At 50.0% G+C, this 11,604-nt stretch overlaps 1 protein-coding gene and 1 non-coding gene across 2 annotated transcripts; both read left to right on the top strand.

Moving 5' to 3' along the window:
- The first annotated feature begins 1,678 nt into the window (after window positions 1-1,678).
- C19H17orf98 (chromosome 19 C17orf98 homolog) lies at window positions 1,679-9,179 on the top strand. The gene is made up of 3 exons (XM_010379334.2): window positions 1,679-1,900; window positions 6,722-6,821; window positions 8,919-9,179. The coding sequence occupies exons 1-3, from the start codon at window positions 1,694-1,696 to the stop codon at window positions 9,074-9,076; spliced, it is 465 nt and encodes a 154-aa protein (XP_010377636.1). The 5' UTR covers window positions 1,679-1,693; the 3' UTR covers window positions 9,077-9,179.
- Window positions 9,180-10,144: 965 nt separating this feature from the next.
- Window positions 10,145-10,216, top strand: TRNAC-GCA. Its single transcript has one exon. It is a non-coding gene; the product is annotated as a tRNA-Cys (tRNA).
- Window positions 10,217-11,604: the final 1,388 nt, after the last annotated feature.

The following is an 11,604-nucleotide window of genomic DNA, read 5'->3' on the forward strand; positions in this document are numbered from 1 at the left end:
CTCAAAAAAAAAAAAAAAAATTCGTCTGGGGTGGTGGCACAGGCATGTAATCTCAGCTATTCAGGAGGCTGACATAGGATAATTGATTGAACTCGGGAGGCAGAGGTTGCAGTGAGCTGAGATCGTGCCACTACACTCCAGTCTGGGTGACATCTAAAAAAAACTATATATATATATATTTTTAATATATAAAATATAAATATAAAATATTTTATATTTATATTTAAATATGTATACATAAAATAGACCAGGCACAGTGGCCCATGCCTGTAAGCCCAGCACTTTAGGAGGCCGAGGCGGGCTAATAATTTGAGGTCAGGAGTTCGAGACCAGCTTGGCCAACATGGCGAAATCCCGTTTCTACTAAAAATACCAAAATTAGCCAGGCTTAGTGGCGGGTGCCTGTAATCTCAGCTACTCAGGAGGCTGAGGCAGAGAATTGCTTGAACCTGGGAGGCACAGGTTGTAGTGAGCCGGGACTGAGCCACTGCACTCTAACCTGGGTGACAGAGTGAGACTTTGTCTTCAAAATAAATAAATAAATAAAAAGAATAAGTAAATAAATAATGTTAATTTGGGTGGGGCAGGATAATTGTTAACTGGACTAACTGGAAGTCAGCTAACTGGATTTGGGGAATCTCTTTGTTTTTTGTTTGTTTGTTTGTTTGAGACGGAGTCTCGCTCTGTCACCCAGGCTGGAGTGCCGTGGCGCGATCCCGGCTCACCGCAAGCTCCACCTCCCGGATTCACGCCATTCTCCTGCCTCAGCCTCCCGAGTAGCTGGGACTACAGACGTCCGCCACCACGCCCTGCTAATTTTGTGTAGTTTTAGTAGAAATGGGGTTTCACCGTGTTAGCCAGGATGGTCTCGATCTCCTGACCTCGTGATCTGCCCGTCTCGGCCTCCCAAAGTGCTAGGACTACAAGCGTGAGCCGCCGCACCCGACCTTTTTTTTTTTTTTTTTTTCGGTCTTTTGAGACAGGGTCTCCTCTCATCCAGGCTTGAGTGTGGCACAATCATGGCTCACTGCAGCCTCCACCTCCATGGCTCAGCCTGCAGTGCAGCTGGGTCCACAGGTGCGTGCCACCACACTCAGCTAAGTATTCATTTATTCAGTAGAGATGGGGTTTCGCTGTATTGCCCACGCTGGTCTTAAATTCCTGGGCTCAAGCGATACCCCCGCCTCGTTCTCCCAAAATGCTGGGGTTCCTGGCATGAGCCAACGCTCCTGGCCTAGGGAACCTTTCTAAGCTTCAACCTCTAGCTCTGTAAAATGAGAATTGGAAGTAGGTGCAATCTGAACTTTCTGATCAATTCCGGGTACAAGCTTTTCAACAAAACTGAGCTGAGGAAATAGCATGTAATACCGTGGGAAAAGAGAATACTCACCTTAAAGGAAAACTGGGGGAACGGGGCCTAATTGCACACCAACTGCCCACAATCAGTTATCCAGTGTCCTCCCCTTCACTTTCCAACTCCTCTTGCATAGTCAGTCTCTGGTCAACTTCCTCTGGGACCAAGCAAGCAAACTTCCCCCACTGCCTTAAGGACCCACCGGTCAACCCAGGGTGAGTGGAGACAATAGGGTTTGTGTTGCAGGGGTCCTTGACATCACGTAACAATGCACAGGGGTGTCCCCACCTAGGGTCCTCATTCCCTCCAGAAAGGCCCTCCAAGGCTACAGTGGTTGGGATGGCATACCTGAGCGAGTGTCGCCTGCGACTGGAGAAAGGCTTTATCTTGGACGGAGTGGCTGTGAGCACCACTGCCCGCGCTTATGGGCGCTCTAGGCCCAAGCTGTGGTCAGCGATTCCGCCCTACAATGCGCAGCAGGACTACCACGCCCGCAGCTACTTCCAGAGCCACGTGGTTCCGCCCGTTTTGCGGAAAACTGATCAGGTACACGAGCTTCCTGGAAGACCCCACACTCCTCCCTAAATCTTCACTCCAGCGTCCTCACCACAAAGACGACTCTGCCACTTTCACCTCCTCAGTTTACTTTCTTTTCTTTTTTAAATTTTTTTTGTTTTTTTTTTTGAGACGGAGTCTCGCTCTGTCGCCCGGGCTGGAGTGCAGTGGCTGGATCTCAGCTCACTGCAAGCTCCGCCTCCCGGGTTTACGCCATTCTCCTGCCTCAGCCTCCGAAGTAGCTGGAACTACAGGCGCCCGCCACCTCACCCGGCTAGTTTTTTGTATTTTTTAGTAGAGACGGGGTTTCACCATGTTAGCCAGGATGGTCTCGATCTTCTGTCCTCGTGATCCGTCCGTCTTGGCCTCCCAAAGTGCTGGGATTACAGGCTTGAGCCACCGCGCCCGGCCTCTTTTTTAAATTTTTATCTATTATTATTATTATTATTTTGAGACGGAGTCTCGCTCTGTCGCCCAGGCTGGAGTGTAGTGAGTGGCACCATCTTGGCTCACGGCAACCTCTGCCTCCTGGGTTTAAGCGATTCTCCTACATCGGGAGTAGCTGGGATTACAGGCACGCCACGAAGCCAGACTAATTTTGGTGTTTTTGGTAGAGACGGGGTTTCACCATGTTACCCAGACTGGGATTACAGGTTTGAGCCTGTAATTACAGGGTCTCACTCTTGCCCAGGCTGGAGTGCAGTGGTGCGGTCATGGCTCACTGCAGCTTCCACCTCCCAGGGTCAAGGGATCCTCCCACCTCAGCCTCGTGATTAGCCGGGACTACAGGCGCGCGCCACCCCGCCCGGCTAATTTTTTTTTTTTTTGTAGAGAAGGGGTCTCGCCATGTTACCCAGACTGCTCTTGAACTCCTGGGCTCACACTATTCTCCCGCCACCGCCTCCCAGTTTTCTTTTTTTTTTTTTTTTTTTTTGAGGCGGAGTCTCGCTCTGTCGCCCGGGCTGGAGTGCAGTGGCCAGATCTCAGCTCACTGCAAGCTCCGCCTCTCGGGTTTACGCCATTCTCCTGCCTCAGCCTCCCAAGTAGCTGGGACTACAGGCGCCCACCACCTCGCCCGGCTAGTTTTTTTTTTGTATTTTTAGTAGAGACGGGGTTTCACCGTGTTAGCCAGGATGGTCTCGATCTCCTGACCTCGTGATCCGCCCGTCTCGGCCTCCCAAAGTGCTGGGATTACAGGCTTGAGCCACCGCGCCCGGCCTCCCAGTTTTCTTAATGAAGCCGGAGGACTGCAGTGGAGGGAGGACAGGTGTTGAGCGCAAGGTCCCGTCACAGAATGGCCTTCCAGCCCCGAATTTGAGAACAGACTCATTCCGGGTTTCTGCAAGGCAAGGGGATAGGGCTCAAAGCCAGCTTCTCCCAAACCAGTCGTCTCTTTGTCCTTTGTGACGTTACAGACCCGCCCTCTAGGGTGACCTCACACCGCAAATTCTCTAAATACGCGAAAATCCGTGTGACCTCAGTGAGTAAGACAAAGGGAATTGACTTGACTTCCAGGGCGAGACGCCTTCCTCCTGTGACATCATAGTGGCAGGGCGTGGGGTTTGGTCTCTGGGTTCTTTGGTCTGAAGGGAGGGACACCTCTCAAACCTCTGCGGACCTCAGTTCCTCCCCCTGGCCTTTTCCCTCCTAGGTGTAGGCCCCTTCCCAGCAGAGTACACTAACCCCCCAGATCAAAGATTCCGAGACTATTTGCTGATGGTTCAATATTCCCGCCCAACATTTCGCTTCCAGTATTTGTGTTTCTACACAACAGTGGTGTGGAGAAGAGACAGGAGGACTCATGGGGTTATTCTGTGAACAGATCTTGGGGTTTGTGTGTGTGTGTGTGTGTAGTCCCAAATGTTTGTTTGCATAGGTCTGTGCAGTGCATGTATATGGACACACATGAGTCACATGTGTGTTGACGCATGTAATTTTTATTTTATTTATTTATTTTTTGAGACGGAGTCTCGCTCTGCCTCCCAGGTTCATGTCATTCTCCCGCCTCAGCCTCCTGTGTAGCTGGGACTACAGGCGCCTGCCACCATGTCCGGCTAATTTTTTGTATTTTTCGTAGAGACGGGGTTTCACTGTGTAAGCCAGGATGGTCTCCATCTCCTGACCTCGTGATCTGCTTGCCTCGGCCTCCCAAAGTGCTGGGATTTCAGGCATGAATCACCGCGCCCTGCCCAATTTTTCTTTCTTTCTTTCTTTCTTTTTTTTTTTTTTGAGACAGGGTCTTGTTCTGTCACCCTGGCTGGATTGCAGTGGCATAATTTTGGCTTACTGCAACCTCCGCCTTCCGTGTTCAAGCGATCCGCCCACTTCAGCCTCTCCAGTAGCTGGGACTACAGAGACCGGGTTTCACCATGTTGCCCAGGCTGGTCTTGAACTGCTGAGCTCAAGTGATCTGCCCTTCTCAGCCTCCCAAAGTGCTGGGACTACAGGCATGAGCCACCACACTGGCATCGACTGGTAATTTTACAACAGAAGGAACCAGAGTCTGGGGAGGGGAAAAGGAAGAACCCGTGTATTTAAAAACTTGAAAATGATAAGGTATACATATTTTGAAAAAGCTTTCTTTTTTTTTAGACAGAGTCTCACTCTGTCATCCAGGCTGGAGTGGAGTGGCCTGATCTTGGCTCACTGCAACCTTCGCTTCCTAGGTTCAAGCGATTCTCCTGCCTCAGCCTCCCAAGTAGCTGGGATTACAAGCGCCCGCCACCACACCCAGCTGATTTTTTGTATTTTTAGTAGAGACGGGGTTTCACTATGTTGGCCAGGCTGGTCTCGAACTCCTGACCGCAACTGATCCACCTGCCTCAGCCTCCCAAAGTGCTGGGATTACAGGCGTGAGCCACCGCACCCGGCCTTGAAAAAGCTTTCCAATTTTCTTTTTCGAGACAGAGTGCCACTCTGTCACCCAGGCTGGAAGTGCAGTGGCACAGCTCACTGCAGCCTCGAACTGCTGGGCTTAAGAAATCCTCCAGTCTCAGCCTCCTGAGTAGGTGGGACTATAGGCGTGTGCTACCATGCCCAGTGGCTAATCTTTTAATTTTTTTTTTTTTTTTTTGAGGCAGAGTCTCACCCTGTCGCCCAGGTTGGAGTACAGTGGTGTGATCTCGGCTCACTGCAACCTCAGCCTCCCGGGTTCAAGCGATTCTCCTGCCCCAGCCTCCCAAGTAGCTGAGATTACAGGCACCTGCCACAACACCCAGCTAATATTTTGTAGTTTTAGTAGAGATGGGGTTTCACCATGTTGGCCAGGCTGGTCTCGAACTCCTGACCTTGTGATCTGCCCATCTTGGCCTCCCAAAGTGCTGAGATTACAGACGTGAGCCACCATACCCAGCCGCAATCTTTTAGTGTTTTGTTGAGATGGGTCTGACCATGTTACCTAGGCTGGTCTCAAACTTCTGGGTTCAAGCAATCCTCTTGCCTCAGCCTCCTAAAGTGCTGGGATTATAGGCACAAGCCACTGTGCCCAGTCTGTTTTTTTGTTTGTTTGTTTTTGAGAGGGAGTCTCACTCTATCTCCCAGACTGGAGTACAGTGGCATGATCTCAGCTCACTGCAACCTCTGTCTCCCGGGTTCAAGTGATTCTCCTGCCTCAGCCTCTTGAGTAGCTGGGATTATAGGCACACGCCACTACACCTGGTTAATTTTTGTATTTGTAGTAGGGGTTTCGCCATGTTGGCCAGGGTGGTCTCCAACTCTTGACCTCAGGTGATCCTCCTGCCTTGGCCTCCCACAGTGCTGGGATTATAGGTGTTAGCCACCGCTCCCAACCAACCTGTTTAATTTTAAAAGTATTATTGTCAAAACCACCATTTGTGGTAGGTATTATTTTCATTTAAATAAAGATAACATTTATACAACTTCATTATGCCAGGCCCTTTATCTGACCAAAACCACTTAAGTCTCACAGCAGGCCGCTGCAGTGACTCAATCCTGTAATCCCAGCACTTTGGGAGGCTGAGGCGGGTGGATCACCTGAGTTCAAGAGTTTGAGACCAGCCTGGCCAATTAGCTGGGCATGGTGGCGCATGCCTGTAATCCTAGTTACTCAGGAGGCTGAGGCAGGAGAATTGTTTGAACCCAGGAGGCAGAGGTTGCAGTGAGCCAAGGTGGCAACACTGCACTCCAGCCTGGGCGACAGTGTGAGACCATGTCTCAAAAAACAAACCTCACAGCAATATTCCTTTTACTGATGGGGAAATTGAGGCCCAGAAAAGCTGTGTAATTGGCCCAAGTTCACAAAGCCTGTTAATGGTTGAGCTAGAGTTAGAACCCAGCCTGTCTGGCAGCAGAGACTGAGCCTTCAGCTGCCAAGCTCAACTGCCCCTCCCTGAGAGGCAATAGGTTCTTCTTTTTTTTTTTGAGACGGAGTTTGGCTCTTGTTGCCCAGGCTGGAGTGCAATGGCCAGATCTTGGCTCACTGCAACTTCTGCCCCAGGGTTCAAGCAATTCTACTGCCTCAGCCTCCTGAGCAGCTGGGATTACAGACGCCTGCCACCATGCCCAGCTAATTTTTTGTATTTTTAGTAGAGATGGGGTTTCGCCATGTTGGCAAGGCTAGTCTTGAACTCCTGGCCTCAGGTAATCCACCCACCTCGGCCTTCCAAAGTGCTGGGATTACAGGCCTGAGCCACTGCGCCTGGGCTGGTTCTTAAATATATTTAGTCTGTCTGCCCCAGTTACCTAAGGCTCTGTCCTCTTCCCTCTCCCCACAGCAAACCCCAGGGCAGTTTGCACTGTGCCCCCCTCAACATTGTAGCTGACAGTCTTCTGTATTCTCTTCCCCACTTTCAGGATCATGGCGGTACAGGAAGGGATGGCTGGATAGTAGACTATATCCACATCTTCGGGCAAGGACAGAGATACCTCAACAGGAGAAATTGGGCAGGGACAGGCAAGTGCTGCCTCCCTTTCCAGCCTCATCATGGTTCCTGGGCCATAGCGAGGCCTGGTTGAGGGGAAGAGGCTAAGGGACTGCATCCTTCCAGGTTTTCTTCACATACATGAGCATATGGTGCCCCAATGCTCCCTGATATTAGTTAATAAGCACCAGTACTGTATGTCAGGCCCCAATTTTTTTTTTTTTTTTTTTTTTTTGAGACATGGTCTCAGTCTGTCACCCAAACTGGATTGCATGAAATGCAGTAGCACGGATGAGTGTGGTGGCTCATGCCTGTAATCCCAGCACTTTGGGAGGCTGAGGCGGGTGGATCACTTGAGGTCAGGAGTTCCAAACCAGCCTGGCCAACCTGGTTAAACCCTGTCTCTACTAAAAATACAAAAAGACAATTAGCCGGGCGTGGTGGCTTGTGCCTGGAATCCCAGCTACTTGGGAGGCTGAGGCAGGAGAACTGCTTGAACCCAGGAGGTGGAGGTTGCAATGAGCCAAGATCATGCCACTGCACTCCAGCCTGGGCGACACAGCAAGACTCCATTTAAAAAAAAAAAAAAAAAGAAATGCAGTAGCACAATTACTACTCACTGCAGTCTTGACCTCCTGGGCTTGAGCAATCCTCCCACCGCAGCCTCCTGAGCAGCTGGGCCCACAGGTGTGCACCACCACACTCAGTTAATTTTTTTATTTTTTGTACAGATGGAGTCTCCCTATGTGGCCCAGGCTGGTCTTGAACTCCTAGGCTCAAGTGATCCTCTGGCCTCAGCCTCCCAAAGTGCTGGCATTATAGACATGAGCCATTTGTTAGGCACTTTTCACCCTTATACTAACCCCACAGCACAGGTAGGAAACAAGTTTCTTTAGTTAAAGTAATTTGGCAAGAGGGCTGAGCTGGAATTAATATTCTGCTCTTCCTGGCCTGGTACAGTGGCTCATGCTCATGCCTGTAATCCCAGCAGTTAGGGAGGCTGAGGCAGGCAGATCACGAGGTTAAGAGTTCAAGACCAGCCTGGCCAACATAGTAAAACCCCGTCTCTACTAAAAATACAAACAATTGGCCAGGCGTGTTGGCGGGCACCTATAATCCCAGCTACTCAAGAGGCTGATGCAGGATAATCTCTTGAATCCAGGAGGCAGAGGTTGCAGTGATCCAAGATTGCATCATTGCACTCCAGCCTGGGCGACAGTGTGAGACTCCGTCTCAAAAACAAATGAACAAAAATATTCTGCTCTTCCCAACTCTGAAGCCCCTGTTCCCCTCACTGCTGCATCCTGCTCATTTTCCAGGCCCAGGTTAACAACAATGGGAAAGAGTTGAGAGATATTTTTCTTTTTTTTGAGACTGAGTTTTGCTGTGTTGCCCAGGCTGGAGTGCAGTGGCACGATCTCGGCTCACTGCAAGCTCTGCCTCTTGCGTTCACACCATTCTCCTGCCTCAGCCTCCCAGGTAGCTGGGACTACAGGCACCTGCCACCACGCCCAGCTAATTTTTTGTATTTTTAGTACAGACAGGGTTTCATTGTGTTAGCCAGGATGGTCTCGAGCTCCTGACCTCGTGATCCACCCGCCTCGGCCTCATAAAGTGCTGGGATTACAGGCGTGAGCCACCACGCCCGGCCGAGATATTTTTCTAACAGGGTAAACCCTCCTCCCAGCCCAGCTCCACCATCGTGGGTCACTTCTCTAGTCACATGATACTTTGTGCCATTTGGCCCAATTGATCTTGATCTCATCCATTTTTTCCACATGGGTCAGAGGCAAAGGTGAGATTTTTCTCATTTCTTGTGGGAGAAAAGCAAGCTTTGCCAAACCCAGAATTTCTGGCCCTTCCTGTCCCAGCACAAACCATTCACAGTTTTCCTGCAATTATTCCTGGTGGGGGGTTTTATTTCTAGGAAGCCTTCTGTCCCTCAGCCTCACCAGCCCTTGGCTTTTCAGCCCAGAGGCTCAGGGAATTTGAGGATTGCATGTTCAGCTGTGGGCATGGGGAATGCAAGTGACTATGCCTGGTTGGCATCCCATACCACACCCAGGGGAATGGGGAAGCCAAGAGGTGGGCTGAATGCAGGCTCAGGCCTCTCTCTCCTTGCCCCCAAGGGCATTCTCTCCAGCAGGTGACTGGGCACGACCACTACAATGCTGATCTGAAACCAATCTATGGGTTCAATGGAAGGTTTGGCTACCGCCGGAACACTCCAGCCCTCCGTCGGAGCACGTCCGTCTTTGGAGAGGTCACCCACTTCCCTCTGTTCTAACAGCATCTTTTCCCTTCCTAACCATCGACCTGAATTTCTAAGACAAATGTTTAGATGAACTCTTAATGTGTTTTTACGTTAAAAAATTTAATTTGTGTCTCCACGTGTGCTGTTTCTTCCCTGAGATTGGAGGAATGAGCCAGTTCTACCCTTGGCTTTTCTTCCCCCTGGAGAGGAGGTGAGAGGAGAAAGGGCTTCTCAGGCCTACACCCTTGCACTCCATACTAACGAGTGCCAGGTTTGAAAGGAGGGGCTTCAGTTCTCCCCTACCAGTGGGACAAGAAGGAGCCACACTACTCAACCTCAATAAAGCACTTCCCCAGCTGTCAGCAGAGCCCCAGGTCAGAGCTGGCTATTGTTTCCATCAAGAACAGAGCAAAGGCCAAGCTCCTTGGCCTACGCCTGTAATCCCAGCACTCTGGGAGGCCGAGATGGGAGAATTGCTTGAGCTCAGGCAGGTGGATCACTTGAGACCAGCCTGGGCAATATGATGAAACAGTCTTTACTAAACATATACATAGGTTTATGTGTGTGTGTGTGTGTGTATGTTTATGTACATATATGTGTATAGATATGTATATATAGAGAGATAGAGAGAGAGAGAAGGAGAGAGAGAGAGAGACTCATTCTGTTAGCCCAGACTGGAGTGCAGTGGTGTGATCTCAGCTCACTGCAACCTCTGCCTCCAGGGATTCAAGCAATTCTCCTGCCTCAGCCTCCCTAGTAGCTGGAATTACAAGTGCCTGCCACCACTCCCAGCTAGTTATTTCGTATTTTTAGTGGGGGCGGGGTTTCACCGTTTTGGTCAGGCTAGTCTCGAACTCCTGACCTCATCTCGGCCTCCCTGAGTGCTGGGATTACAGGCGTGAGTCACCCTCCTGGCCCAGGATGTCATTTTTCAAGTGTTCCCTTTCAGTTTATTGGTGGCCAATGGAAAAGCCAAACCAGATGATGGATAATTAAGAAGGTGGGGCTTTAGAATACAAAACTTGCCAGAACTCGTGTGGGTGGAACTTGATTGTATTGAGTCACCATAAGTGGACACGGAAGGAATGTATAACGGACAGAGGGGGTATGGCTCAGGGGTAGAGCATTTGACTGCAGATCAAGAGGTCCCCGGTTCGAATCCGGGTGCCCCCTGCCATGATGTTTTCTGACTACCATTCCATTTAACAGCAAATACTGTCAGCCACAGTATCACCAGAAAAGATGAAGGAACTTTCAACTTGCTCTTGTGCTAAAACTGTTATTCCCACATTCCAGCTCACCTTTAGGACAAAAAGCCCCTCTAGGACCTCATTTGTCTTCAGTTAAGACCAAGTCCCTGGGGAGATTCTAAATCTATGAGTGAGTCTGAGAGCTGTGAACACAATTTGCTAATTGGATGGGTGTCGGAGTGTAGATGGAAATGTATGTATTTTTGAAAACTTAGTACATGCCAAGCTGCCTCGAATTAAAACATGAAAGAAGGGCCAGGGCTAGGCGCGGTGGCTCACGCCTATAATCCCAGCGCTTTGGGAAGCCGAGGCGGGCGAATCACAGGTCAGGAGTTTGAGAGCAGACTGGCCAACGTGGTGAAACCTCCATGTCTACTAAAAATACAAAAAATTAGCCGGGTGTGGTGGTGCGCACCTGTAATCCCAGCTACTCGGGAGGCTGAGGCAGGAGAATCGCTTGAACCTGGGAGGCCGTGGTTGCAGTCAGCCGAGACCGCACCACAGCACTCCAGCCTGGGCAACAGAGCGAGACTCTGTCTAAAAAAAAAAAAGTTCGAGACCAGCCTGACCAATATGGTGAAACCCTGTCTCTACTAAAAATACAAAAAATTAGCCGGGTGTGGTGACGCACGCCTGTAATCCCAGCTACTTGAGAGGCTGAGGCAGGAGAATTGCTTGAACCTGGGAGGCGGAGGTTGCAGTGAGCTGAGATCGTGCTGTTGCACTCCAGCCTGGGCGACAGAGCCAGACACCGTTTCAAAAAAAAAAAGAAAGAAAGAAAGAAAAGAAAGAGAGAAAGAAAGAAAGAAAATAAAAGAAGGAAGGTGAGCACAGTGGCTCACACCTGTAATCACAGAACTCTGAGAGGCCGAGGCGGGCGGATCATGAGGTCAGGAGATGGAGACCCTCCTGGCTAACACGGTGAAACCCCGCCTCTACTAAAAATACAAAAAAATTAGCCAGGCGTGGTGGCGGGCGCCTGTAGTTCCAGCTACTAGGGAGGCTGAGGCAGGTGAATGGCTTGAACCCAGGAGGCGGAGCTTGCAGTGAGCTGAGATTGCGCCACTGCACTCGAGCCTGGGCGACAGAGCAAGACTCCCTCTCAAAAAAAGAAAAGAAGGAAAAAAGGAAGGAAAGCAAGAAAGAAAGAGGAAGAAAAGAAGGAAAGAAGGAAGGAAAGAAAAAGAAGGAAGGAAAGAAAAAGAAGGAAGGAAAGAAAAAGAAAAAGAAGGAAAGAAGGAAGGAAAGAAAGAAGGAGGGAAGAAAGGAAGAAAAGAAGGAAAGGAGGAAAGAAAGAAGAGATAAAGAAGG

The sequence above is a fragment of the Rhinopithecus roxellana genome, chromosome 19 (genome assembly GCF_007565055.1).
Source record: "Rhinopithecus roxellana isolate Shanxi Qingling chromosome 19, ASM756505v1, whole genome shotgun sequence".
Taxonomy (NCBI): Eukaryota; Metazoa; Chordata; class Mammalia; order Primates; family Cercopithecidae; genus Rhinopithecus; species Rhinopithecus roxellana.

Coding starts and splice junctions, on each gene's coding strand:
- C19H17orf98 (XM_010379334.2), top strand. CDS start 1,694: ATGGCATACCTGAGCGAGTGTCGCCTGCGACTGGAGAAAGGCTTTATC. Junction 1,901..6,721: donor TTTTGCGGAAAACTGATCAG/GTACACGAGCTT, acceptor CCCCACTTTCAG/GATCATGGCGGTACAGGAAG. Junction 6,822..8,918: donor GAGAAATTGGGCAGGGACAG/GCAAGTGCTGCC, acceptor CTTGCCCCCAAG/GGCATTCTCTCCAGCAGGTG.